The following is a 27,320-nucleotide window of genomic DNA, read 5'->3' as shown; positions in this document are numbered from 1 at the left end:
AGGGCAAAACAAGGGAAACTTTATTACTGATAAGGACAGGAAATAGTGCAGTAAGAGTGTATATAAGCAGTATATATTTTTTAAAGTCTCTAAGACTTTTTGCAATGTGTTTCATATTTAGAACACATATCAAGACTACATCTGTTTCCAGAACTGTTAGCAACAGTTAGTAATAATGCCAAGACATACTTTAGGTCCAGTTTGAAATCAAATGATCAAATAGTATTTTTGATTTCTAATTTAGAATCTGACAATAATTATAGTCATCATGTAATAAAGTGTCAAAGTTTTTTTTCTGAGAAATGATAGAAATTATATTAACTAAGTTGTAAACCAAAGGCAAAGGTATTCCTCTAAAAGAGAGCAAAAGTTCTGGTTTTGACAACTATTATTTCTCATGAACTCTTACCTTCTTCAAGTTGGAATTTTTATATACTCCTGTTCCATTTTGAATCTTTCCTATGGGATGTGGTTTAATGTCACCTCACTGTCATGGTCAGTGGTCTGTGGGTGCACTGTAGTTTATCAGTGTCCGTCTTAATGCCTGGTACCAGAGTTGAACTCCTCCTTTATTTTTAGCCTTTGCTAGGGTGGGCTAAAATGACTGTTTTTCTTTTGGTGACCACATTGCACTATTTTTTCATATTTGTCCGCTCAGTCAAGCTGCATTTTCCCCATTTTTTAACTTTTTAAAGCTGCTTTTAAAAATCCGTGTATGATACTTTCCAATTGTTCTTGTTAGGCTTATCACATTTAATTCAGGTGATAATTTTTGCCTACCAAGAGCTTTATAGACTTTAATAATGTCATATGATAATAGCCTCTTGTATTCCTTCCTAGGTAAGAATCCTTTTTTCAGTTCACTTGAATCATTTCAATTTAGCTCAGCAAGTATTTAGCATATACCTAAAATGTGCTTAGGCAGGCAAGGAATGAAAAAGACATAAAGAGAAGAAATTTTTAGTCTTACCAAGAAAACAACAGAAAGCCAATATGACACAGTTTTATCATGTAGCCAGCCTGTGCAGATGTTAGAATAAACAAAGAATGCCCAGGATTTTAGTGAAAGGAAACTTTTTGTTTGTTTGTTTGTTTTACCCATCTGCTCTATTAATTCACATCTATAACCACTTTAAAACCATTTCCTTTAGGAAAATTTAAAAATCCATTCCCTCTGTACTGATGATACTTTGAGTTGCTTCAATGATTATATTTTCAACTTGAAAAAAATTACCTGTGTGTTGTGTGTGGCTTCATAATGTTTTTTAAGATATGACCAGAATATATAAGATTTTATATATATATATATTTTAGCTAGATTGAAAGCTCCCCTAGGCCAAGGGCCTGGCCTCCTGATCCTTTTCAATCTCTTTGTAATTCCTACTTCAGTACTCTTTATGTGTATGCTCATGGGATGTACTTGGCATTCAGCAGGAAAGGCTACCCAGTAGTCAGTGCTGCAAGCTTCAGAGTTGCTGATGGGATGTCTGTCATTAGAGATTGGCTAATAGATGTAGAGGTGGGGTACTGTAGGAGACTAATGACATTTCCATTTACCTTAATTTCAACTTCCATAAATACAAGGGTCTCAACACGTGATGTATTATGGAATTTGCTAATATCTCAGATGAAGTGAAATAACGTTGTTAACCCTGTATTTTAACATATACCCACCCATATACATGTATTTACCTACTTGCTGAATTTAAAATGAATATACATACGTATAAATATTCTTGACAGGTCTATTTTTGCTATATTAATAAAAATAAACCGAGGTAATACTTTGTTCAGGAAAAATGAGACCATTGAAATCACTAGGTTTTAGTATCATTTTGTTACTTCATTGAGCATTAACCTCTTAGGAAATATTAATTGATCACTGCTGGTAGAAAAGGAACAAAAAAACTGCATGATTATGTTAAATTAGCTCTTAGGTTTGCTAATATGTAGAAATAATTATGAGGGAAACTAGAAAATAGGTAACTAAACAAGTAAAAAACCCTTTTTATAATTAATATATGATAGGATTAATATATTATTATAAGATAAAATTTTACTTTTTTTAGCTGAAAAAAAGATAAGATCTTATATATTCTTGTCATATCTTAAGAAGCATTATGAAGCCGCACACAACACAGGTAATTTTTTTTCAAGTTGAAAATATAATCATTGAAGCAACTCAAAGTATCATCTGTACAGAGAGAATGGATTTTTAAATTTTCCTAAAGGAAATGGCTTTAAAGATTATAGATGTGAATTAATAGAGCAGATGGGTAAAACAAACAAGCAAACAAACAAAAAGTGACAGCACTTTTATTTGAATTGTTCCAAGTTATTTGTGGACAGTACTTTATTTTGTCTGTCTTCCCGAAGAGCAGCAACAGGAAGGCATATGTTATTTATTTAATTGGGACAGAGTTTAAGTAACTCTGTCAGAGGTAAACCAAGGACCCCATTTGAATGACTGTACTGTCTAAATTACTGTTTTTTTTTTTTAATGTGACTCAAGAAGTTACTGAATTTCAAATCCCTGAAAGTCATATAAGTTAAAATAAAATGGGGCCCAGGTAGCATTATTCCTTAATATCTCAAAGGATATTTTCCTTAAATAAGAAGATGTCATGTCTTTTCCAGAGAGACTGTGGCCTTAGTGGCTAACTTAGAAATAAAACCAAGCATGATTGACTAGAATAAGACCAGTGTTTCAGTATCTGAAGTTTACTGCTCTCTCTCCAACCAAAATGTTCACTGTTCCAGCTCCCTGTGGTAATTAGTAATAATGCTATATAGTGAAGAGAATAATAATAACAAATAATAATGATGGTTATAAACACACTTTACCTTGTGCCAAGCAGAGCAGTGATTCATGATAAATCAATAATTAATCCATTGATGTGGTCACAATAAATCCATAGACAATTAAGAAGGATCTTATCTAAATAAAAACTACAAAGGAAATAAAACCAGGCTTTAGAAAAGAGGAAAAAAATCTGACAATAATGTTGTGGTATATAAGGAAACAAACCCCTAATTTCCTAGACTACACCTTGGAAAAACGACATATTCTCAGCATGGCTTTAAAGGTACATGTAGAATTGACCAAAAGATGCCAAAGAGGAAAGAGTTGAGTTTGACCCTCTGAATAGACAACAGAGAAATTTAAAGTTGTCCTCTGACGTTCAAAGTGTCACAGGTATCCTTTTAAGAGTTCATAAAACCTCAGATAACTTCTGTAATACAGCAAATGGTTGAAGCATTTGAATTGAACGTACATCTCAAAAGACGATTAAATCAATACTGATAAAATAATAGTCATTCCATAAAATTGTGTTGATTTGGTTTATCAGGAAAACATTTTCCCATAGACAATTCCCCAAGATCCAGGAATATGGCCTCATGATTAAACACTCATAGCATTGTTGGCAGTGTGTTGGGCACAGAGCTTAGCTAAGAATTGAGGAGCCTCTCTTTTAACTTTGGATGTGCTCCTAGGTTCTTGAGCAGGTCACTGGATTTCTATGGGTCTTAGTTTCCTGTGTGTGAACTGAGTTAGCTGGGCAAGATGTTTTCCAACATAACATAGTTTTGGATGTCTGTTTTTCTAAATTAAAGCCTGAAAAGGTAGGTTTTCATACAGGAAAGATTTAGTAATCATTATATCAGAAAACTAAATACTATCATCAATAATAACAACAAAGGCTAGGATAGTATTTCATTGAAGAACTAAATTAATAGGAATAACTACAGATTGATGGTAAGAAAATCTTTCTTTTGCACTTCAGTGGATTCTGAAGGGAAGAACCTAAGGTCAGGTGATTAAAGTAAAAAAGTTATACATCTAGAACTTGATGTTTGATTCCAGTAGAGGCTTAAGGTGAAACCCCATATATGTGTGTGTGTAACACAGTCCATGGACAGATTTTAAACCCCAGATTTAATTTAAAGTTAAGGAACTTTATTTTATTGATATTTTATATGATTTTATGTAATTTATTTGCATTAATCTTCTTTACCTGAGAATGGCTATAATGAGGTATAATTTATCTTTCTGGAGAAATGAGCCAAGAGTTACCAAGACACAAGAACAAGTAAATTCTGCTGGGACCAGTAATCCGTATCTGTAATTCTAGTTACTCAATAGGCTGAGGCAGGAGGATTGCTTGGGCCCAGGAGTTAGAGACAGCTTGGGCAGTATAGCAAGACTCTACCTCAAAAAAAAAAAAAAAGTGAATTCTGTTAAGAAAACATATGAGATCAGAGGAAAGGCTTTCTATATTGAAGAAATTAGATATATTTAGAGGAGAAAGTGTGATTTGAATCACAACAGAGTTCCTTTTACTAGTTATAGATTTTAAGTATGTGAATAAAGTATACTCCCCAGAAAAAAAATGAACCATTTTTGTCTTAGTGTTTTATGATCACATGATAAAAATGTCTATTAATACAAATTATTACCAACATTAAATTCACTCATTGAACACTGTTCTACTCACTAAATGGACTCAGTAGATCCTGATGGACAAGACAGAAAAACGCATGGAGCTTTTGCTATTGGCTTATGACATAGAGATTAAACACTTAGTCTTTGGAACCTGATTTCCTGGGTGCAAGTCCAGACTTCTTCACCCACTAGCTGTATCACTGCAGAGTTTACTCAGCTGGTTCGTTCCTCATTTCTTTGTTGGAAAAATGGGCATATGGTAATAACAGTGATAATAGTAATACTTTAAACAATGCCTCAAAAGATTGTTTAAAGAATGTGTAAAGCCCTTAGAGTAATGGCACTCAGTAAATGTTAGCTGTTACTGGAAAGGAAAGCAATTGAAAATACGAAAATATTAACCAGAGATAGATATGTACTATGAAAAAAGTAAAACTAGGTGATGTGATGAGGAGTCAGTCTTTGAGCTGAGATCTCAGTAACAAGGACTTGGCACTGTGAAGATCAGGAGAAGGGAGAACATTCCAGGTGGTAAGAAAAGCTAGTGAAAGAGCCCTTAGGTAGTAAGGATTTGGAGTGTTCAAGAAGGATGCCCCATGGCTGGAGTATGTAGACGACAGGAAGTCAGGGACTTCAAGAGCCTCTACTGATCAAGATCAGGGTTTTGGATTTGCTGTTGTGTGCAGTGTTAACTTTGTCAGGTGTCAAGCAGAGCCATGATGCAGACTGATTTCTGTTTACAAATGACCACTCTCACTGTTGGGTAGAGAATTACAAGTGGGTAAGGAAGGAAGAAAAGAGTGTGGTCTGTAGGTGTGGCAGTCACTCTTATGGAAGGATGGTGGCTTGCCCAGAAGTGGTGGGATGGAGCTGCTGGAGTGGAGAGAAGAGCATTTGGCTAGGTCATCAAAAGCCTTTTGTAGATGCTTTCTCCCAATTGTTAGTTTACTTTGAAAGGAGTAATATTGCATCTTATAAATTTTTAATTATTGTTTTGATACTATTCATACACTCCAAAATGAAGTGGTAATGCAGGAATTACTTGACTTATTAGGTGAGTACAGAACCACCCACCTGGAAAATTCAGTCCAGAAATCTATTTTAAGAACCAAATTGTTTGGTTTGGTTAAAAATTATTAATTTTCAAAAATCAGATTAACAATAATCTGATTATTTCCAGTAGCGTCCCTTCTTTGGCACTGTGTAAACCCAGACTTCAGTTTAGTAGTGTATAATGGTGAGATGAATTTTGAGTATTGTATGTTCTCTTCCTCTTAAAATGCAGGTAGTATGTTTTCTTATCTTTCATAGCTTTTTCACACCAGTTCCTTTTGCCGCTTTTAAAATGGACTGAAATAAAAATTGCCAGGTGTGACTAAGCTGGCTCTGCTGGTCATGTTGGGTAGTGTGTGGCAGTGTCCTTGAAGTAAAGAGAATGCTGAGCAAGAGACTAGTAGTAACTCCAGCTTGTAAGCTAATAACCCTGCATTTGAGAAAAGTTCAAAGCTGAGCAATATATTAGCACTTGTCCTCTACATGAATGGAACAGACATCCAGCACAGCTTCTTCCTAGAGGACTGGGAAATTGGGGCACATCTGAAATAGAAAGGCTCTTTAACTAAGGATGAGGAACTCATTCTAAGCAGAACCTTAACCACAAGCTATAATTAAAAGAGAAAGCTGTCGACATAACTGTTGTACTAAGCCATTACTCCCTCCTCAGATCCGTTAACTGTGCCCTAAAAAGAGCTTCTTTCTGGGCTGGGGCTGTAGCTCAGTGGCAGAGTGCTTGCCTAGCATGCGTGACGGCACTGAGTTTGATTCTCAGCACCACATAAAATAAACAAACAAAACAAAGGCATTTTGTCCATCTATAACTACAAAAAAAAATTTTTAAAAAAGAGATTCTTCCTCATGAAAATCTTCAATTTGGGAGCTATAGAAATTAGCTTCAAGACCTTATGGATATATGAGCAGTTTTTCCTACATTTCCTGTTTGAAAAGTAACAAAATTCCTGCTGAGCTTGGTCGTGTTTCCTCTTCTGCTTGTAATCCCAAAACACAGAGGTGTGGGTATTGAAAATCACTAGAGCCATTTGTTTGTTGGTTTATTTTAAAAGAATGGAGAACAGTAGAGTCAGGACCTAGAAAGCACATTCCCCAGTGCACTAAGCTACTGAAACTGTACTTGATGGCTTTATTTTGAGTTTTGGAAGTTCAAAGGACCCAGAAGAAGATGCCATTCAAAGGAAATCCATGTAGGAAATAAAGAATAATTCTAAGAGCTCTGAAAACTTTATAGGTTGAAACTGGATGACAAATCTGCTGTTTCTTTTGCTGACAGATGTACTTTTCAACCTTTCTGTGGCCTTTTTATTTAGAAGGGTACAGTAAAAGAGAATCTAAGTTAAAAAAAAAAATCACTGTAAGGAGAGTGCAAAGCCAGACTGACAAATAGCAAATAATGAGTCACTGGATAAAAAATTGTCTAGTGATTTTTAAAAGAAATAAGCTATAAAGAGAGGGTGATATACTAGAAAGATGGGTGTTTTCTCCCCATGAGCCAGAGGGTCTGAATCCTATTGGTACAGATGTATTATAATTAAATTGCCTCATCTGAAGATGAGAGGCTAGGCTTGCTCATCCTCACAGTCCTTTCCAGTTATGGCTTTTTACTGATCTTTTTAACTACATTATTGAAAATCATCTCAAAAATGGGTTAGAGAGATAGGTAACTAAATACATAATTAAGGAACTTAAAGCTAGAAAACTGAAGATACGGTTATATTTCAGCTCTTTGTAGTTTCCAAAGCTGGTATTTGAAGTGTTGGTTTTGGCTTCATAGAACCACAGCTTATGCCATGGGTCCCTAATGGATGCTAATTTGCATCTTTTGCTCTTCTTTACTATCCTTCCTGGTAACTAAAAAACTATTTCATCAAAGTGAACCCCACCTGAGGGTCTTCCTACAAATACTTTAATAAAGTTAAATTTCAAACTGCATATTATAGAACTTCTCATTGAAGATTTGAAAAAATATTCCTGAAGGTTTCTGGAAGTCAAACAGAACCAGTTTGGATTATGTAGAAAGTGAAATAGAGCCATTCACATTGAATGAAAATGCTTAAGTTACCTAAAAATGTGGCAGACAAAGAGGCTTTAAAAATATAATAATGAGGTTATCACTGAGAGAAACAGGAAAAGAATAAAAAGATAAAAATACAGTCTCTGTGTTAGTATTGTTGAGTTCCCACAGCACCACATTGCATGTAAAGAGGCCCATGGCCCAGCACAGTTAACTGACAAGTATACTCTGTTAGCCTGTCAAGATACTGTCTCCAAAGGCACCGGCCCAGAGGCAGTGTTAGCCAGGAGACAGAGCCTTGGACAGGTGCAAAGAACATGAAGAAAAAAACTAAGGACTCCAGCAGGAAGGAGGAGGCATCTTCAGAAGCATCTTCTGCTGTAGTTCAGGAACTCCAGAGAGTAAGGAAATTAAAAAGACCCAGGACACTCACATCATCTGAAATAGTAGCTTTTCTGAAGGCAGAAATTATTTAAGGCTTAGAGATGAAGTATACCATATTAGAACCTAAGACAAATTAAGTGCAGAGAAAAATGGGAATAATCATACCAACCAAGTCTAAAGTTGAAAATAAAAATGGTTCCAGGTCCCTCTGTGAATACCAAAAATCCACAGATGTTCAAGTTCCTTATATAAGAAGATGCAGTATTTGCATATAACCTGTGAACATCCTCCTATGTATTTTAAATCATCTCTAGATTACATATAACACCTAGAACAATGTGAATGCTATGTAACTAATTGTTTTAAATACATAGAAAACACTTTGACAGACATTATCTTATTTAATCACTACAACAACTCATTGGAGTATCACTATCATTATGGTTTGTATTTTGCCAGTAGGAAATTAGGGCTTAGAGACAAAGACTTGTCTTGAGTCACATGTGAAAGAGAGGGAGAATAAAAACCTAACCCCAGGTCTTTGACTCCAAATAATATACTTTTTCCTACTATGCTTTATCATAGGAATCTCTACTTCAAAATCAGACTTTTGCTACAGAAGCCCAATTGGGTATCATCCAAAGAAGAATTTTATCTCACTGTTCTTAAAAAAAAAAAAAAAAAAAAAAAAACAAAAAAACCCTTTATTTTATTTATTTATTTTTATGTGGTGCTGAGGATCCAACACAGTGCCCCACACGTGCTAGGTGAGCGCTCCATCGCTGAGCCACAACCCCAGCCCAATATTTTACTGTTCTTAAAGGCCACAACTAGATAACACCAGTAGCTCCTACTGAGTAGCCAGCACACATGCTTGATGCAGGTCAGGGGACTCAAAATAAAGTAAAACTTACCAAATCTCTAACGAGAAATAGTAGTGGAAATAGTCTACCTCCCAATTTTATAAATAGAAACATTTTATTCTAGAAGCTAAAATGTTCATATTAATGGCATATTAAAATTCAAAGTCTGTGTTTTTATATATAAGAAAAAGAAATTTAAGGCTACTTAAATTATATATAACAGCATATCCTACCTTGTAGGAATTGAAATGTTGATATAAAAATTATTTAACTTCAGATAACTTAAATCAATTTGCTTAAAGAATCTAGAACAAAGAATAAAGAAATGGCTCACATTACTCATTGAATGTGTAAATCTAACATTAGTTTTAACCTCCATTTACCTTAATGATAAAAGTTTTCTTAAAAAACTAATGGTGTTTCTATTTTATTTTGGCTTGTGTTACAAAGTTTTGTTAATAATTACATATTTTTATTTTATGGGTAAATATTCTAAAATGTTGAATTGACATTTTGTAACTGGAGAGAAAACCTAGATTTTTTTTTTTTGCTCATTGGGTATGTAAGTTTATCACCTCATTTTGAAAACTGTAATGCTATTTTTTAATGAATGGGACTTCTCTTTACAGGAATTCTAGTAGAATTTTTGATGATAGTTTTGGAATTCTCAGAGTTGTCTCATTTGTAGCAGAATCAGACTTTTAGATCTGAAAAGCCCATGGAGATAAGTTAGTCAAATTCCCTCCTTTAACTGGATAACATGTTGGTCAGGAAGAAGGAATTCCATTCTCATCATCCTGCTCAGTGGGGGCAGTGTTGAGGCCAGCACCCACATTTCCTACTGTTGGACCAATGCTCTAGAATTATTTTCTCCTGCTACCTTCCTCATAGGCTGCAGATATTCATTTTTCTTTTCTTTTCTTTTCTTTCTCTTTCCCTTTCCCTTTTCCTTTTCCTTTTCTCCTTCCTTCCTTCCTTCCTTCTTTTTTTTTTTTTATTGCTGTACATGGCCATTGTGACCTGAAGGAAAAAACAAAACAGAACAATCTCACATGGAACCATCTTTTCCTCCTCTTTTGCTCCTTTCCTCTTTTTACCCTAAAATTAAGTCCTTCTGAAGAGATTGAGTAGGTTTTGCCTTTCATCTGTAGTAGCACCATCTCTCTTGATCAGTCACCAGCTGTATTGGACCACATCTGGAGTGGTCTCAGTGAACATTATTCTCAGACTGAAAAAAATAGGACTTGGATTTTGTCCTTGGAAGGCGGAGAACTTCACTGAGGAGCTACTACTGGAGTGCTGTGTGTTTGCCCCTTGTCCCACAGCTCACTGAGCAGACCTTACTTACTCTCTCACCAACTTCCCCCCCACCTCCCTGCCTTTTTTTTTGGTCATCAAAACAAGTAGCTCCTCTCAGACACCTTAATACATAATTAGGTGTGTCTGTTTACACTTGGGAGACAGAAGGCTTCACGTCCCAGAGAAATACAAGGAGTCTGGGAGTAGCCACAAACAGATGTTGAAAATGTCCATTTGTGGCAAGTTTATTGCTATAGCACCAGGAATAAACATTGAGATGAAACCCCTCTGGAGGGGTGTGTGTGTGTATGTATCAGGAAGAGTGTTATCTAGCAGAGGAGAAAGTGAAAGGAGGTCTCGATTTTTTTTTTCCCCTGATTTGCTGTAGTATTTGTTTATCTCCTAAAACAAGAAAAATTTCACTATTTGACTTTGGCTGTTTGAAGGCTTTTGCCAAATGCTTAACAATCTGTAGGGTTTGATTTCTCTCTCTCAAAAAAAACACATTCTGAGAACAAGGCTGTATGTAACTAAGATGTGTTTGTTTTTATTTAAATCACTCAGAAGAGAAATCATCTCTTGTCCATTGTTAAAAGAGAGGTTTCAATCAAAGGAAAATTCTACATATTCTAAAATATACAAACAGCTCTTTGAAATTGATGCCAAATCAAACTCTAAAAGGGACGTTTTTCTTGCAGAAGTTTTGAGTTAATTCCGTGTGCAGGGCTTGAGTGGAAAGACTCTGAGACTGTCAGAGGAACGAGTTACTGCAACACCACATTTGGATTTGGAAGTTACATAAGGAGCATTGTCTCAATGTAATGCAGAGACTTTTGTACTGGTTTTAGACTAAATCCTAGCAACAAGGAAAAATAAATTCTTTTCAAAGTAAGTCAATTTTAAATAGAAGGTAATAGTTTGGTCTTTGATGTCACTGGATCCAAATATCTAATGTGAGAAAGCATACTAGCTATCACTTTAAAAATAAATAGTTGAAATGTCCCTAATTTTTAAAGGTACATTGTTGTTTCCATTATTAGGAATTCTGTTTGGTTGAAAAGTAGTACATGCTAGTGAAGGAAGTGTAGTGGTAGTGGGAAAGGAGCACAAATGAGAAACCTAAAGATTTCACTTTGGTTCTGCCACTAAACTAGCTCTGTCCTTGAGATGGGCTTTTTTTTTTTTTTGACTAAGCTTTATTATCAGTTGTTACCTATTGTTCCTCCTTTACAGACTCTTTGTGAAGATAGGCCAGATGTATAAAACAGTGAAAAAGTAATGTGCAAATTTGAGATGTTATATTTACTTACTATTTTTGAGAGTCAGTCTTGAATGTGAGAACTGATCATTTACTAGGACTGAAAGGAGTCAGAGAAAGGTTCAATGGGTCAAACAAGAGGGCAAGCCAGGGCACAGGCTAGAATAAGAGATGCACTGGGTTCAGATACCCAGATGTATAGTAGGTCAAGAATGGCAGTTGAAGATGTACCAGTAGAAGTTTGAAGGTACTCACAAACTACATTTGGAGCAAGAATTTAGGTCAGATTTGGTTTTGCCATAATTTTAAAAATATTTTTATATGTTTTTTAATATGAGAGGATCTATAACACATTTATTAGAGTTAAGTAGGACAAAGGTTCCTATTCCTAAGAAATTTAAAAGTCAGTGGAGGCAGGTGATAAGGTGCCTACAGGAGAGATACCAATGAAGAACTAAGTAACTCCAGAAGGAGGGATTGCTGTGGTGACGTGGTGGGGGAGGTGGGCAGGTAATGCAAGAATGTACAAAGAAGCTCCCAGGAAGAAGGGGATTGTGAAGTAGATTTTTAAAGACTGCTTAGAATTTCAAGAAACTGAGGTAAGGTATAAAGGAGAATACTAAGGGCTGAGAGAATAAGGAAAACTAAGGCAGCAGAGATGGGAAAATGAGAAATGGAAAAGGCCTTAGTTTGACTAGATTGTTAAAGTCAAAAAGAAGTAGAATGAGAGACAAGACTGGAAAGGTAAGTTGGGACAAGATTGTTGGTCCTGCAATGTTTGTGTGTATCTAATGCAGAGATCTAGAAATATACACATGCCTGAGTAGAAAAGCATGACATGAAGTCACAGGCCAGGTAGGCAGCAAAGAACAAGGAAATTCTAAGGAACCAGGAAGTTGAACAAGAAAAAGGATTCAGGAATCCAGATAAGCCACCTGAGCGGAAGATACAACACAAACAAAAGAGGACCTTGCATATAAGGCAGCCCTCTGTCACAATCAGGAAGCCTCTTATATATTTCCTCCTAGGACAGGAACCAATCCCAGGGCATGACCAGTCCAGGCCTACCTTGGGGAACAGGTAAGTGGAAGCATCTGACCGTGGAGGGAGAAAGGACGAAAGGACGAAGATGAGGATCCTGGCAGGATGTGCTTTGAGGCTAATGCCTGTTGTCCTGGGCTCTAGGTTAATATGGGCTGTGTTAGGCCTTGGGTGGAGGAGTCTGCTGGAGCTGACTTCTGAGACTTGAATAGCACTGTGGTAATTCAGTTCAGTTTCTGGATCTGGGGCATTGGGCAGCTTGAGCCATAGGCCTTAAGGTCCAGGATGGCACCAGCACTGTTGGTTCCTGCCAGGGTACGAAGCCTTTCCAGTCTATTTTGCTTATTTTGGGGAATTGCATTTGAGAAAATGGTTCACCAACACTGTCAGGTTTTGTATGATTCTTCCTTATAATCAACTGCCACCTAGAGCTGACTTCTCCTTTCCCAGGGCCTATCTTCTGGATCACTAGTAGATTTGGTTAGACATAGTCTGAGACTGGGCTGATCCTTGATTTATAATGGCTTCTTTATGAAGTGGAGAATTAAAATTCTGAAAACACAGTTCAGGAGTGGTAGAAACTGGCCTTTAAGGTGATTGTTGGCTTTTGTTAATCTCCTTTTTCAACATTAGCAGCATCTCTTTTCCCAGTATTCTTACAGAAGAGTTTTGGTTGAACCTGCCTTAGTTTGGTTGAACATAGGATTATTCAGGAACTTCAGGATTCTGAGTCTCAATTCACATATTTTCTAGCTAGGACTGTCTTTTCTGTAATAATAACCTGAGGAATATAAAATGCCATTTGCTTCTGATCACTGAGAACATTAGTAGTAAAAACAGTATCCAAATTCCGGGGCTGGTTAAGCATGGCAAATCAGAGGCAGGCATTAGCCTCCCTATTCTGTGTCCCCCCTATCTTAATCCAAAGGGCTGTCATTGATAATTGATCAGGAGCCTTTTCATCATTACCCTCCATGAGCTATGGGCAGCTGTTAGAATTCTCTTGAAAATGACCTGAATCTATGCACCTTAGAGGAGACTGTAGTAGCAGAGCCCCACAGATCTAGGGCCAGATCCCAGGCCACCATTTATTTACTGTAACCCTGAGGAAATAATTTCATTCCTTTGAGCTTGAGTTTAGTTCCCCACAATGGGGTTGGTGACATTGTGTACCCAATAGAAGGGCTTTGGTGGGGTAAATCTTCTCTGCAGCACTGGGCCATGACAATGGTATCTCAGTTGCTTGGTTAGCCACTCTTTCTTCTTAGTCAATCTTTGCTAACACCACGGGATACTAAGACTATTAAATCACTTATAGGATTCATATGGTTGTGGAAAAGCAAAGACTGGTCTGTTAAGCAACAGTCAGGTCTGGTTCCCAGCTCATCATCAGGCAGCTTCGAGTCAGAGCATTCCTGCACAATGGGTTTCGGCTTGCTACCAAGCTTGAAGGAAATGTGGCTCAGATTTTTCCACTGATGCACCCCAAAGGGCAGAGGAAAACTAAGGGCTCCTTCACTTCTTCACCATGCCTGCTCTCCCCATTCTTCCCCAAGGAGAATACTTTCAAATTTCTTGTTGTATCTAAAAATTCATTATGAAGTTTATGTCTGTCTTAGTTTTAATATAAAAATAATGTTTTAACTTATTCTAATATCAGTTAAATGTCCCCCTCTAGGAACCCTCCCCCATTTGTCCTCTTCTTGTATTTCATGCCTTCCTATCAGCCAGGCTTTGGTGTATAATATATAACATCTCAACCAGTTCATAAATTTCTGTTTTTAATATAGTCCAAGTTACCACTAGCACAGGCTACAGGAAAATACCAGACTGTCCTCTCCGAATTCAGTCTTTTTTGAAAGATTTACTTAGGAACAATTTATCATTCAGTTGCAATTTTTAAAATAATCTTAATTGACCACATATGTTATCAAATAAGCATTGGTCTTGTAGTCTCTGCCTCCCTATCTCTTCCCACCCCTCATGTGTGCATGCGCACTACATTCTGCCAGAATGTCAGAAAATTAATTATGCCACTCTAGGCAGATAACATCACAGGAAAGCCTCCCCTGTTTTAGGAAAAGATTACTAATATTGAGCTGTTACTTCTATGAGGGAAAGAGTATCACTTTTAAACCTCTTTGCCTCTTTTTCCTAGTTCTTCCTCTCTTAATTGTGGCTCCATGTTTTGGTAGCCATAAGTTATTAGTGGTTTTTAATTTTTCTGTAACCGAAATAAAGTCTGAAAGGGTGGATTTGTCCCTTTTTTCCTCCTCTTTTCCTTTTTTTTCCTGGCTAATCGGAGGAACGCAACCACATCTGAAGCCACTTGGCTCATTATGAATTTCATGGAAACTGATTCTCTGAAAGTGTTTCCATATGTGTGTTCCCAATATATCCCATCCTCTCTAAATGGGAGCACAGACGTGTGCATGGGCTGGAAATGGCTTCAGGATGTGACAGGGCAGTCATATGACCGCCACGGCACCGTGGGTGGCCCCTTCTGAAAGACACGGTGTCCTGGGTGCTGGCCTCCTTCCTGCAGCGGATCTGGTTTCAAAGACTATCCACCCTTCCTAGGATTTAAAAAGTTCCTAATCAAGGCCTAGCAGGATCTCTTTTTCTTTTTCCCCAGTTCTGTCTCCTATCTCCTTCTCCTTTGGCTCCTTCTTTCTGTCTTAGTCTCCCTCCCAATCTGCATACATGTTCACTCGCACAGCTACTGCCTGCCCCCTTTCCCTTTACAAAAAGGAAATATGCTATTCCAGCAATATTCTTAACATTTGGGTGGATTGAAGGCATGGTTTATGTTTCTGAAGATCGCCAGTCTCCCCTCCCTTTCAATATTAACATACTTTCGCCTTAGAATTAAGCAGTCTTTCAGAATTTGTGAGCATGCAGTGGAAAAGTACAATTCATTACAACACAGAAAACAAATATTTATACTGGATAGTTGAGGGCACTTTTCTCTCTCTTTTTTAAACTATGAAGTTTGCTAGTCATTTCATTATCTTAAAAAGTTGATTTCTACTTTCTCATTTTGCTGGTTCCTTCTCCATCAGCATGATCCATTACATTTCTCCCACATATGGCATATTTCCCTAATTATCATCTGATGAAATTAGATTTAATTTAGTGATAAATACTTGATTATTTTTTAGTGTGGAGGGATAAATTCAAGGAATTTCAGAGAACTAACTTAAAAACCCCTGAAGATCTTCATATGGAAAACACAAAGTAATATTTTGCATATAGTTTAAATTTGACTTTTAAGTAATGTTTATATAGCATATCTGCTTATTACATGTTGCCTGCTTGAGACTATGCATATAACTCATCTGTTTAGCAATTTTTTCAAAGTTCTGATCTTTTTCAGTACTAGATTATGTATCAGGTAGGGTCTAACAGAGATACTTTCTTCTTAATTTTTTTTTAGTTGAAAAATGAAAATATTTACCAAAAACAATGATAATACCTTAAAATAAATGGGGTGGCAAAATTAATATACATAAGTGTCCAAGGTATGCATGGTAAAAAATGATGCTGATAATTTGTACATCACATTGGAAGTCTTTGTGTAACTGTGAGCTCTGCAGAGAGTGCTTGCTTACATTGGTCTGGCAGAGAGGAGAGAGGCTTCTGAGTGCTGAGGGGAAGCTGAGCAAAGCTACTCTGAGGCTCCTGACTGTGTCACACCATGAGGAAGAGGAGGTCATTCTAAGGAGCAGTGGGACATGATTTTAGCAAATAGGGCAGAGGCTTCTCAATATGCCTCCAGTTGCCTCCTTATTTTTTGCCTCTTTATTGCAGAGTTGTTTAGTTGTGCCTTTTAAAAGACGGTGGACCAATGCTTGTGTAGGGGATGATATACTCTAGTTTTAAGGTTCTGCCACCTGTGTGACTTTAAGTAGTGATGTGAATGGAAGAATTTCCCATGTCATGGGTATTTTCATGGAATGTAGATCTGAGGAAGCTCAAGGCAGATCCTCTACCCTTTTCTACTGGCATGCTGTGTTAGACTAGTGTAGAACACTGGACTTGAGCTGGGAGAAACATGGAAGAGTCTCAAGCTGCCTCTCAGATCCACCATGTCTGTAGGCTTCCTGTTTTAACTATCAAAGTCATCTACGATTCTTTCTTTTTATTGGTGGTGCTGACCCGTATACTTACTAGGTAGGTACTCTACCATTGAGTTATACTCCCAGCCCGTACCTATGATTTTTGATACCCTACATACTGGCCCTATACACTTGTCTAGAAAGTCAGAGTCAGACATGTGAGAGTTTTAAGTTTTACCTGTCACTTTGCTCACTCCAAATAAATGCATGGCCTTAATGGCAACATTTAACCCAGGATGTGCTAACCTTCTGATAGGATATGCATCTCCTTAGAGCTCCCAAACCAAGGGCACCTGTTTATTAGGGGCAAACAGCTACTTGTGGGGCCCCTATATGCAGTGTGAAGTCAAGTGATATAATCATAGACAAGAAAAGCTTTGAATTCTGAAAGAGCTGTACAGTGTTCTTTCAGTATGGAACACATTTTAGGTTTGACATCAGCACTGCTTAATACTTTAAATATATTTCAATATAATTTCTTATTTAATGTGTCAAAAAAGTACTAGCTGTTGTACAGTTACTGATCCTTAGACTCATTAACTTATTCATTTGTTCATCCTTTCATACACCCACTTTTTCTTCATTTAAAGTTCTTACAATGTGTACTGGGTTCTGAGAGAGATGTGAGAAAAAAAATAAATCTTTTACCACCTAAAGCGGACTATAGTTGAAAGTATAAGAAATAGCTAATAATTTAATGAAGTAGTAAGGGCCCAAAAGAATGATATAGAAATAAATACTACTGGAAGAGAAGTGAAGAAGGAAGTTACAGAAGAGAGCAGGTGGAAAGGTCCAGCCAAAGTATTGCAAAAGGGGAAGAAGCTTCTTAGTTACCCGAGAGCAGCTGCTTTGCAAAGATCTTGTATATGTTCCAATAGAAAGGCTGCCATGAGGGGGTTAATAAAACATTCTTGGGTTTTATTTGAGATTTGTTGGAGCAATAACTCCTACCATTTAAAAGGCCCCAATGAAGCTTTGAAGTTAACACCTCATTGCTGAGAAGCATGATGGCTTTTTGCATGAAAGAAATAGGACAGAGGACTGTGAATGTGCCAACATATGTTCAGTTGGAATTCATAGCCCTTTTCCTTTTTTCTGCCCTGCCCTGCCTCTTCAGCTGGGATGTGTAAATTCTGCTGCTTAGAGGGAAAGGTAACATGTTTGTTAGCTGATAGCCCTAAATGACAAGTACCTCATTGGTCACTCTTCTCAAACTTGGATTTCCTTTTATTTATTTTTTTAATTTTAATTTTAATTTTTTGTGGTGCTGGGGATTGAACCCAGGGCCTTGTGCATGCAAAGCAGGCGCTCTATGAACTGAGCTAGTTCCTCAGCCCCTCCCTTTAATTCTTAATCTTTAATCTTTAATCCTTAATTAAGATCTCCTTTCCCACTTTAAATAAACCTACTATTATTAAATGAGACAATGTATGTTAAAATAAAGGCCTAGAAAGGTCAAGTATTAGCTGTTAGTAGGCTCCAAAGGGGAGACAAAGCAGTATTAGATCTCTGTCCTCAAGAGCTCACTCTTCAGTTGGGAGTTAGACATGACCCAGGGTAATAGCATTAGAAAACAGTGTGTGCAAGATTCAGTGGAGGCTTGCAGGCTGTGAGAATTAAAGAAGTGCAGGGGGTTTCTTTTACTACCTCTTGTTTTGGTTCATCCAGTTTCCACTTTCTCTGAAGACCCTAGGACCCTGATTGGGTTAAGAGAGACTCTTTTCCTTTTTCTTCATAGACTTTGTGGGGAGGGGCAAGATGTTTTTACTTTTAACATTGATTTTATTTTTATTTGAAATTCATAGGCATTTTATTAACATTTTCCCTATGTATATTAGGCTGTGAAAAATTGCTGCTGCTGCTGTTTTAATGAACAAGGATCTTGAAGCTCTCTTTATGACAACTCCATTTGTTTGCAAGCTGTCGGGCTGTGGCTAGAGGTGTAGGCAACAGCTTTGGAATGAAATGCATCTGTAGGAAGCCAGCAGATCCTAAGGGGATCAAACCCTTGACCTTGGTCTCATTCACATTATGCTCTGAGCAACTGAACTAATTGCTCACTATTTAGCAGATTAGATCAACATCAAGGCTAGAAAGAGTTGTTAATAGTATCCCCAAAATAGTAACTCTTATTGGGGCAACACTTAGGCATCAGAAGGATCTGGTTAAGTGTTTTTCATTTAGGCAAATATACTTCTAAGTTGGTAGAGAGGCAGGGAGAGAGGAAGAACAGGAGGGGAGAGAGAGAGGAGTATCTAACACTGCATGTCCTTTGTTGGAAGTCAAGAGTGGTCTATTTAGATATGGTTCTGTGTGGTGATGTTGAGTGAATGGCTCCCTTTCTCTGGATTTCAGCTTCTCTATTTGTCAAATGGGGATTGATTGTAGTTATCTAAGCAGTAAATTATGAGTTTAGACTTTGCCATGAGAATATCTCAACTAGCAGAAGGAGTTCATGGCTAATTTAGGAGTTCTAAGGGCATAGCAGAGTTTTGTTGAAGTCATTTTTATTTATCTAAAAATTCACCTCAGTGTTGAGTTTTCCTTCATATCATATTTACGTTTGTTGTTTAGTGGACTTTTTCTTCAGGGACAGGCACTGTGTTGATAAGGTTTCAGTAACTTCCATCAGACCCTAACACCCCCAAATGTAGATTCATGTTCTTTTGAAACTCTTAGAACCAAAAGATCTGTATTGACTTGGTACCTTTGACTTCTGAGCAGTTTACATGGTTCAGCTTAATGTGCTTAATGTGCTGGACATGGAAGAGGTACATGGATAACAGCAGGAAGAATACATTAGTGTTAAGTCATTCCTTGCTATTTTATTTACTCAGCAGATCTCAGTGAGGAGTTATAAACTGGCTCTGGGGAGCTCTGAGGTTACCACGTACATTACTGGGATAGTTTGGGGGTTGCATTTATGAACTTAGATTGACGTAATAGCACTTTTGGAACTCTAGACTTTCATCTTGATGACTCTTTTGTTAAGTCAAATTAACATTTTTCTTTAATTGATTTAATATACAGTGGGTTTTTTTTTTTTTTAAGCTCAGTTGTCATAATGGGGCTAGTGACACAAGGTATGAATAGTTAGGACACAGTGTCGAAATAACCAAAGAAAGATCTCAAGGAAACCATGAGTTTATCTCTAAAACAAGGATTGGAAATACAGATACATACCTACCTATTCAAGGAGAAAGATGTAGATGTTATTTGCTTTGGTAACAATGATGAAAAATAAACTGAAAACTAGAAAGAGATTTATATTCTTTATTTTTAAGCTTAGGATTCCTCCCACCTCTTTACCATATGTTATTAAGTAAGGAATTACATCATACTACAGCAAATTGCTGATGTTTCTTCATAGAACACTTTGCAGTGTGTTTCAGAAACATTTCTTGGTAACATAAAATGACTAAGCAAATTCCAGGAAATTTTGTCATTTGTAAATTGTAAAAATTATTCTGTAATCCCTATAAAGTTCACTTTAGTTCATTTTGTCAAGAAGGGTTAATTCTTAAGATATTACAGTCTAAAACGACTAAAGTGATTGGTCAAATACTGTAAACCTAGTGGAAATTTGTTGCATTGTTTTCTATAAACCACAACCAGAGCTCATTAATTGAAAAATGAATGTCAATTTGTGTTAGCTAGCATCCATAAACCAAGAAGTTTCAGTAGTTCTGGCATGTGATGGGTAATAAAAATATCAGCAGAATGTATCAGGTAAAAATAGAGAAGGTGGGGGTGGCAAATTCAAAAACATATTGGAGTTTACTAGCAGGGCCCCCATAAAGGGTTTTAATGAGGTTTTTGCATCAAAATAAATGAAACCACATGGAATTTTAATTATTACTGTAGTATATTTTAAGTACAAATGCTTATGAGAATCTTTTTTTTTTTTTAACATTAACATGTCTATCTGTGTGAACTCTGCTTCTGTGGGGGTAAACATTGACGTTTTAAGTGCAACTGCTTTCCATTTTAAATTGCTTACATAATTCTGTTTTTTCTCATGTGCTCTAAGTATTGAACTTAATGCATGTAGAAGTGACCTGTCTATAGCTATTAGCTCTGCTGACTCAAGTTCACCTAGATGCTCTGCAGTGAGAGTCTGCTAAGGAACAGCTGTGCTTCCACTTACTGCTGTAATATTTAGAATAGTGCATAAACATTGAGGGAGATCTCAATCTCATCTGTTAAATCTCATCTGCTCCCATTTCTGATTCTGTCATAATCACTGCTTCCACAGTTCAAAACTCAGAATTTCATTTTGGGCTGGGGTGAGGGAGAAGCAAGTTGAGTAGGGAGGTATTTGTGAAAACCCTAGAGTAGCTGCCTGGCTGCTTAGGTTTTGACTTGTCATCTTGAAAGCTTTTGCTTCTGGTGTCAGAAGCTGCTCACTTGCTTTTCACCCTTAGCAGATGGGCCTGTGGGTTCTGGGACGGGACTAGTGAGGGTGGGAATCTCTGTCTACTCCTCTCCTGAGGCTGTTGCTCCTCCTCTGTCTTGGAAGTCATGGTCATAGGACATTAGAGCTGGAAGGGAACTTAGAGCTCCTCCCCCTCATTTTACAGATGATGACACTGCCACTTCTGACTTCTGCCTCTGGCCTTCCACTCTCAGTAAGAAGAGCCAGGCAGGTGAGACTTTCAAACAATTGTGGGGCTGGGTAGGGCTGGGCTGGGCTGGGCTGTTTGACTGGTACTATCTGATTTGTGAGAAAAAGTTTTGTTAACTATATGTTGCTTTTATAAGTCACTTTTTATTATAAATGCACATCGTGATACTACTAGCATTTTATGAAGATTATAAGCAATGTGCATTTTAACAAAAATGAAAAACCCTCAATCAGTACCTTTAAAGATAAATATTAGGATTATTCCTTTAAAAGACATTATAATATCCAAGAACAAAGGCAGAATAAAAAATGTGACTGAAGGAATAACCTATTCACTTAAGGTCTTAGAGAATTGCCAAGTATTTTCCCTTTATAGCTAAAAGATAAAAGGAAAAGCAAATATATGAGACCTAAATCATTAGAAGATTTTAGAAGGGATCAAAATCTTAAGAACACTGGTGTTAGGAAAGGGCTCATCCCAGTTCTGTCAATTCTAGAAAATTATAATTAACTCAGTCTTTAGATATCACAACTATGTGTTTTTAGGCATTTCAGAAAACAAATTTCTACATGTGTTCATTTATAACTATGGTTGGGCACCAGAAATAGCTGTTAAAGAGGCATATTGGTAACGTGAGAAGTTGAAGGACTTCACATTTTAGGAGAAGTGTCATAGCCTGTAGGTCACTGCATCAAATTGACCTAAAGGTAATCCTGTAGGACTTGGTGCCGGGGGCCTGGTAGTTGGGTGGGGAGGTGTTCTGCTCTTAATCTACCTGGGCAATGAGCCTTTTGCAGAAGCTGTTGCATGCTCCTGGCCTAAATCAGGTCCTGTGTCTCCCATGGAGACTTGAAATGCAGTGCTAAGCCTCCCTGTCCTCCCTCCTTACATACTTTCAAAACCTACTCATTTAGCTTATGAACCTAGGGAGATTTTCTAAGGACTAGACTCTCCCTTTTGCCCCCAGAAAAGCAAGATCGTTTCAGATTACATTGAAAGCTGGTTTGGTTCCACTGTAACTCAGATGAAGATTGTAACAAGATTTTAAATTCTTTTAAGGGTTTGAAGGAAGTGGTAGGAACATGTTAGGGTATCTTTCATGTCCCTTCATTGAAGAAGGAGTACTGCCAAGAGAACCAATAATAGAACTAATCATTTTAGAATTTCTTTACATTGGGTTAAAAACAAATTTGCTTGACTTAGTAAAAGTTTCACTTCAAATATTTGAAGTGCAAGAAGAAACAAAAAGAGGGAAAAAAATCAATGAGGATTTGGTCTTAAAATCTGGTGAGTGAACCTATCTAATCAGTGTTGGGTTGGCTTACACATATGACCTAGCACACATTTGGATTTTTGAAGTCCTTTGGGATTCTCTGGGGGTGAAGAGCTTAAGGATCAATGCCGTTAACTATAAAAGTGGAAAAAAGACTGTAAAGTGACTGGTGCGTTTGAAAGTCTTGTTTGTGACTTGCTGTTCCTTTTTGAGAAGGCTAAAGTTTTCTTTTTTTTTTTCTTGTAAAAATTCTATCATTTTAATTGATATTTACAGATTTTTCCCCCCATCTTCTGTTGTAATTTTTAGGTGCTTCAGAACTGGGCCCTTTTTCAGACCCCAGGCAGTTCCCAAGCATTTCATCCCTCACTGAGAGCCGCTTCTCCAACCCACGAATGCACTATCCAGCCACCTTTACTTACACCCCGCCAGTCACCTCAGGCATGTCCCTCGGTATGTCTGCCACCACTCACTACCATACCTACCTGCCACCACCCTACCCCGGCTCTTCCCAAAGCCAGAGTGGACCTTTCCAGACCAGCAGCACTCCATATCTCTACTATGGCACTTCATCAGGATCCTATCAGTTCCCCATGGTGCCGGGGGGAGACCGGTCTCCTTCCAGAATGCTTCCGCCATGCACCACCACCTCGAATGGCAGCACGCTATTAAATCCAAATTTGCCTAACCAGAATGATGGTGTTGACGCTGATGGAAGCCACAGCAGTTCCCCAACTGTTTTGAATTCTAGTGGCAGAATGGATGAATCTGTTTGGCGACCATATTGAAATTCCTCAGCAGTGGCCCAGTGACATCTGGGGGGCCACATCCCACATGTGTCAATATATACATATATAAAGAGAGTGCATATATATGTATATCGATTAGCTACAAAGTGCCTATTTTCTAGAAGATTTTTCATTCACTCTGTCATGATCTTGCAACCATAAGAGGGTAGATATTAAAAAAACAGAGGCCCAAGAGAGACAATTATAATTGGTTTTCAGATTATTTACTACTTAAGATGTATTTTTTACAAAGGAACAATCAAGGAACAGGTATTTTTGTTGTTGTTTGGTCTCTTATTATAAATAACCTGTTCATAGGCCAGTTGAGAGAGGTGGACTCCAGACTCAGGAGGAAGAAGAGCAAAGCTGCTTCCTCTCTGTGTTTTGAAACCACACACTTCATGGTTGCAGGCCAGCTTACAAAGCCAGTCTTGGTGCACATTAAGGGACAAGAGATAGATGGATGCTTCCCTTACGGTACCATCCATTCAGAGTAACTATTCCAAACTTTGCTTTCAGACTTGCTGCAGGCACTCATTTGAACTGTTTAGTTCAGTTTTTCCCCCCCTATTCTAAGTGACTTCAAAAATACTCCCCCTCCTGTTCCCATTGAACCAAAAAGAAATCCCACCCCTAGATCCCTCTCTCCTTTTATGCAAAACTGAAAATGGCAATACGTTATTATAGCCATAATGGTATAGATAGTGTTTGCGTTTGGCTGTGTGTTATTTGTTTTCTTTTTTTTTTAAATTATGAATATGTGTAAAATCTGAGGTAACTTGTTAACGTGAATGGTCATATAACTTTAAAGATATATTTATAATTATTTAATGACATTTGGACCTTTGAAACATTTCTTAGCATATTGATATGTTGACTTCGGTCTCTAAAAGTGCTCTTTATTAAGTAACAAATTTCTTCAGTGGGCTAGAGCCATATCTGAAATATTGCTAAGCAATTTCAGTTCATCCAGGCACAATGTGATTTTTAAAAATACTTCCATCTCCAAATATTTTAGATGTAGCTTGTCTTGTAATGTATGAAGGAAATTTTTGTTTAGTTCTTTCAAATCTTCGATTGCCTCTAACACAGCTTTGCCTTTTAAAGCAATAATTAGGAATTTACAAAACTACCCTTTGCCCTTTATCACGTGTGTTGCCCTTTATCAGCATGAAATGCTGGAGTTACGTGGTTTCCTAATTTCTTTTAGATAATTATGACTCTTGTCATATTAAAAAGACAAGCACAAGTGAGTCATTGAACTGCAGAAAAATGTTTTGTGGTTTTATAGTTAAGCAAAACTTTAAATCGCCAGGTTTCTTAATGAAGACATAGTCATCTTAAAGCCACTCATGTGGATAAAGGATCAGTGATAATACACATACTACAGGAAAGTAAAATTACACAGTGGATTCTTAACCAGCCTTATTGAACAGTAAATCAGGGGAACCTAATCTGCTTTACCAAGGCCCCTCTGGCAGCTTTCCAAATAATTTGCATTTAAAGGAACAGAATGTAGTCATTGACCTAGGGGAGCTAGTCATCCGAGTTCCAAGTTCTAGCAGGTAGCTGATGTGAGAAAACCTAGAGCTGTGGGGACCTACATAACCACTTTTGACATTTATATTTCTCACACAGAAGGGCCAAGAGCAGGCTGAGTGTGTGGATTGGTGTCTATCACCATGTACAAATTTGAGCTAGAGCTCTTTTGAGGATGTACTTTGACCACTCCTGGCACCCATGTGGCCAACTCCCACGAGTGAATCCTCAATCCAAGTCAGTATCATTTAATGACATCACCAGGCAAATCCCCAATCTCTCACCCTCACATCAGGGCACTTTCATCTGAATCCCATGATTTTCTAAATAGAACTCTGCAGAAATTTGCCTTTGGTCCCCAGTCGCCCCCTTGCGCTCTAGTCCTTCTCAAGGCCACAAACAACGCAGGACAGCCATGGGGCAGGCAGACCTATGTTTGCTTCCTGGAGAGTCTCCCTTAGAATTCATCCTAATTCCTAATACAAATTAAGGGGAAACAAACAAACAACCCCTACCCCGAACACTTTGCCTTCTAAAGGTTGTATACCAAGTATGCTTAGCTATATAAGCCACTTTTCTATCACTTAAGATGGAAGTAGTAATTGATACTATTTATTGTTTGTGTGTGGTAGCTTGAAGCACACCACTGTCCATTTATTTGTAAGTATAAAATATGTGTTTGTTTCAGCAGCACTTAAAAAAGCCAGTGTCTGGTTACACATTTCAATTTTTAATTAATTGACATAAAAATGTTACCATCAGTGCCCGCTGCACCCTATTTAATAAAAAGGTACTATATTTGTACATTATTTTTTAATGTTAAAAGGGCTTTTTTAAGTTTACAGTACACATAGTAAGTGACCATAGGGATGCTTTAATGTTGAAGTGTTATGATAGTGGCTGCAGGCAGCAACCCAGAAACACTTTAAGTTTTTTTCCTTGGGAAAAATTCAAGCACTTCTCTCCACCCTCACTCTGACCGCCCCCAATAAGCATAATTCACGTTGTTTTAGAACAAATTCTGTCTTTTTTGGCTTGGGGGCTAAAATTCATTCATTCATACCCCTATCCCCCATCCCTTCCCCGAACCCTTACTTTGCACTGGGTCATGTGTATGATTTGTGATTTTGAGACCAAAGCACTCTTCCTCCTACTATGGAACCATGTACCAAGTCAGCATTCTGCTTCCTTGGGATTAAAATCACATTCTTTATGTAGCACAAACATTGCTGGAATTCACAGTGTGACCAACACAGCCATAGTTTTTTTTTTTTTTTTTTTTTTTTATCTGTTCAAGTTGTCTCACAAATTTTAACCTATGTCTGAGTTCCAGAACAGGTGCCACAGCTTTGCTTTTGGATTAATTGAAGTGACATCCAGGCTGGAACTGAGTCTTAGCAGGTTAACTTGTTTGGTCTCTACACTGTCTCATTCCCTGCCCCTTACCCCCTACCCCTCACTCCCAGAGCCCTTTTAAAATAAGCAGAGAAATAAATCCACATCATTAGAGACTATCCACTGTAAATTCAGAAAGGAGGAGATATGTGTGATGACTTAAAGGGCTCCCTTCATACTGAGGAAAGGGCCCCCAGAATCGAGGCTAACCGTGAAAACACAGCATTAGCAAAATTAATCATCATAACTTATGATATTTGAAAGAACAATAAACTAAATAAAAGATGACTCTTCCAACTTGAATTTGTTGTTCTTAAAAGATAATGCATTTTAAAAATACTTTTCTATGTGAGAATTTTTTAGTTGTCTGTTTATTTCATGTTTACAAATAATTGTTTGCTTTTTAATGCAGTACTTTAAAATATATCAGCCAAAACCATAACTTACAGTAATTTCTTAGGTATTCTGAATAAAATTCCATTTTTTTGGATATGTTTTACCATTTTTAGATTTCTGTGGAACAAAAATATTTGTAGCATTTTGTGTAAATACAAGCTTTTCATTTTTATTTTTTTTTCCAATTGCTATTGCCCAAGATTTGCTTTCCATGCACATATTGTACAAATTCTGCTTTGTGCCACAGGTCATGATTGTGGATGAGTTTACTCTTAAATTCAAAGGGACTATTTGTATTGTATGTTGCAACTGTAAATTGAATTATTTGGCATTTTTCTCATGATTGTAATATTAATTTGAAGTTTGAATTTAATTTTCAATAAAATGGCTTTTTTGGTTTTGTTATGTGTGTACATTGGATCTTTTCTCATCCGCGTTTTCTTCAGTCTGATGCCTACTCTGCCTATACCTGGGCACTTATTGGTCTCAGGGCTGGCAAGGGCTGGGTAAGATCAGAGATCAAATGTTACTGGTGAGAGGAAAAAATCTTGGTAAGCACTATGCTTTTGTTTTTCCTATGCTTGGAGAGGGGTGAACACAGAATCTAGCAGTGAACTTGTGTCCTTAACCTGTCAGAAGAAAAGTAGTGCTTGCTCTGTCCTTGGGTAAAGCTGTATTCCACCCATGGGACCAGTCATGGCATATAAATGGCAGCCTTGATGGTTTCAGTCTCCTAATCTCTGGGAACATGAATAGGGCCCAGTAAGTGAATCCCTGGCTGTAGTCAGGTCTCAAGTAGCCTAGATATAGAG

General features: G+C 37.4%; 1 protein-coding gene across 3 annotated transcripts in view; it reads left to right on the top strand.

Moving 5' to 3' along the window:
- Positions 1-26,911, top strand: part of Runx2 (RUNX family transcription factor 2) — a 123,702-nt gene extending 96,791 nt beyond the window's left edge. For 2 of the 3 annotated variants that reach the window (XM_027950424.2, XM_027950422.2), the window contains 2 exons: positions 21,073-21,138; positions 22,700-26,911. In XM_027950424.2, coding sequence (XP_027806225.2) covers positions 21,073-21,138; positions 22,700-23,178 — 545 coding nt within the window. In that variant the 3' untranslated portion in view covers positions 23,179-26,911. The remainder of the gene's footprint in view (positions 1-21,072; positions 21,139-22,699) is intronic. The other variant, XM_027950423.2, reaches the window with a different exon arrangement.
- The last annotated feature ends 409 nt before the right edge of the window (positions 26,912-27,320 follow it).

Source organism: Marmota flaviventris, chromosome 6 (genome assembly GCF_047511675.1).
Source record: "Marmota flaviventris isolate mMarFla1 chromosome 6, mMarFla1.hap1, whole genome shotgun sequence".
NCBI classification, from domain to species: Eukaryota; Metazoa; Chordata; class Mammalia; order Rodentia; family Sciuridae; genus Marmota; species Marmota flaviventris.
This window is presented reverse-complemented; position numbering and strand designations above follow the sequence as displayed.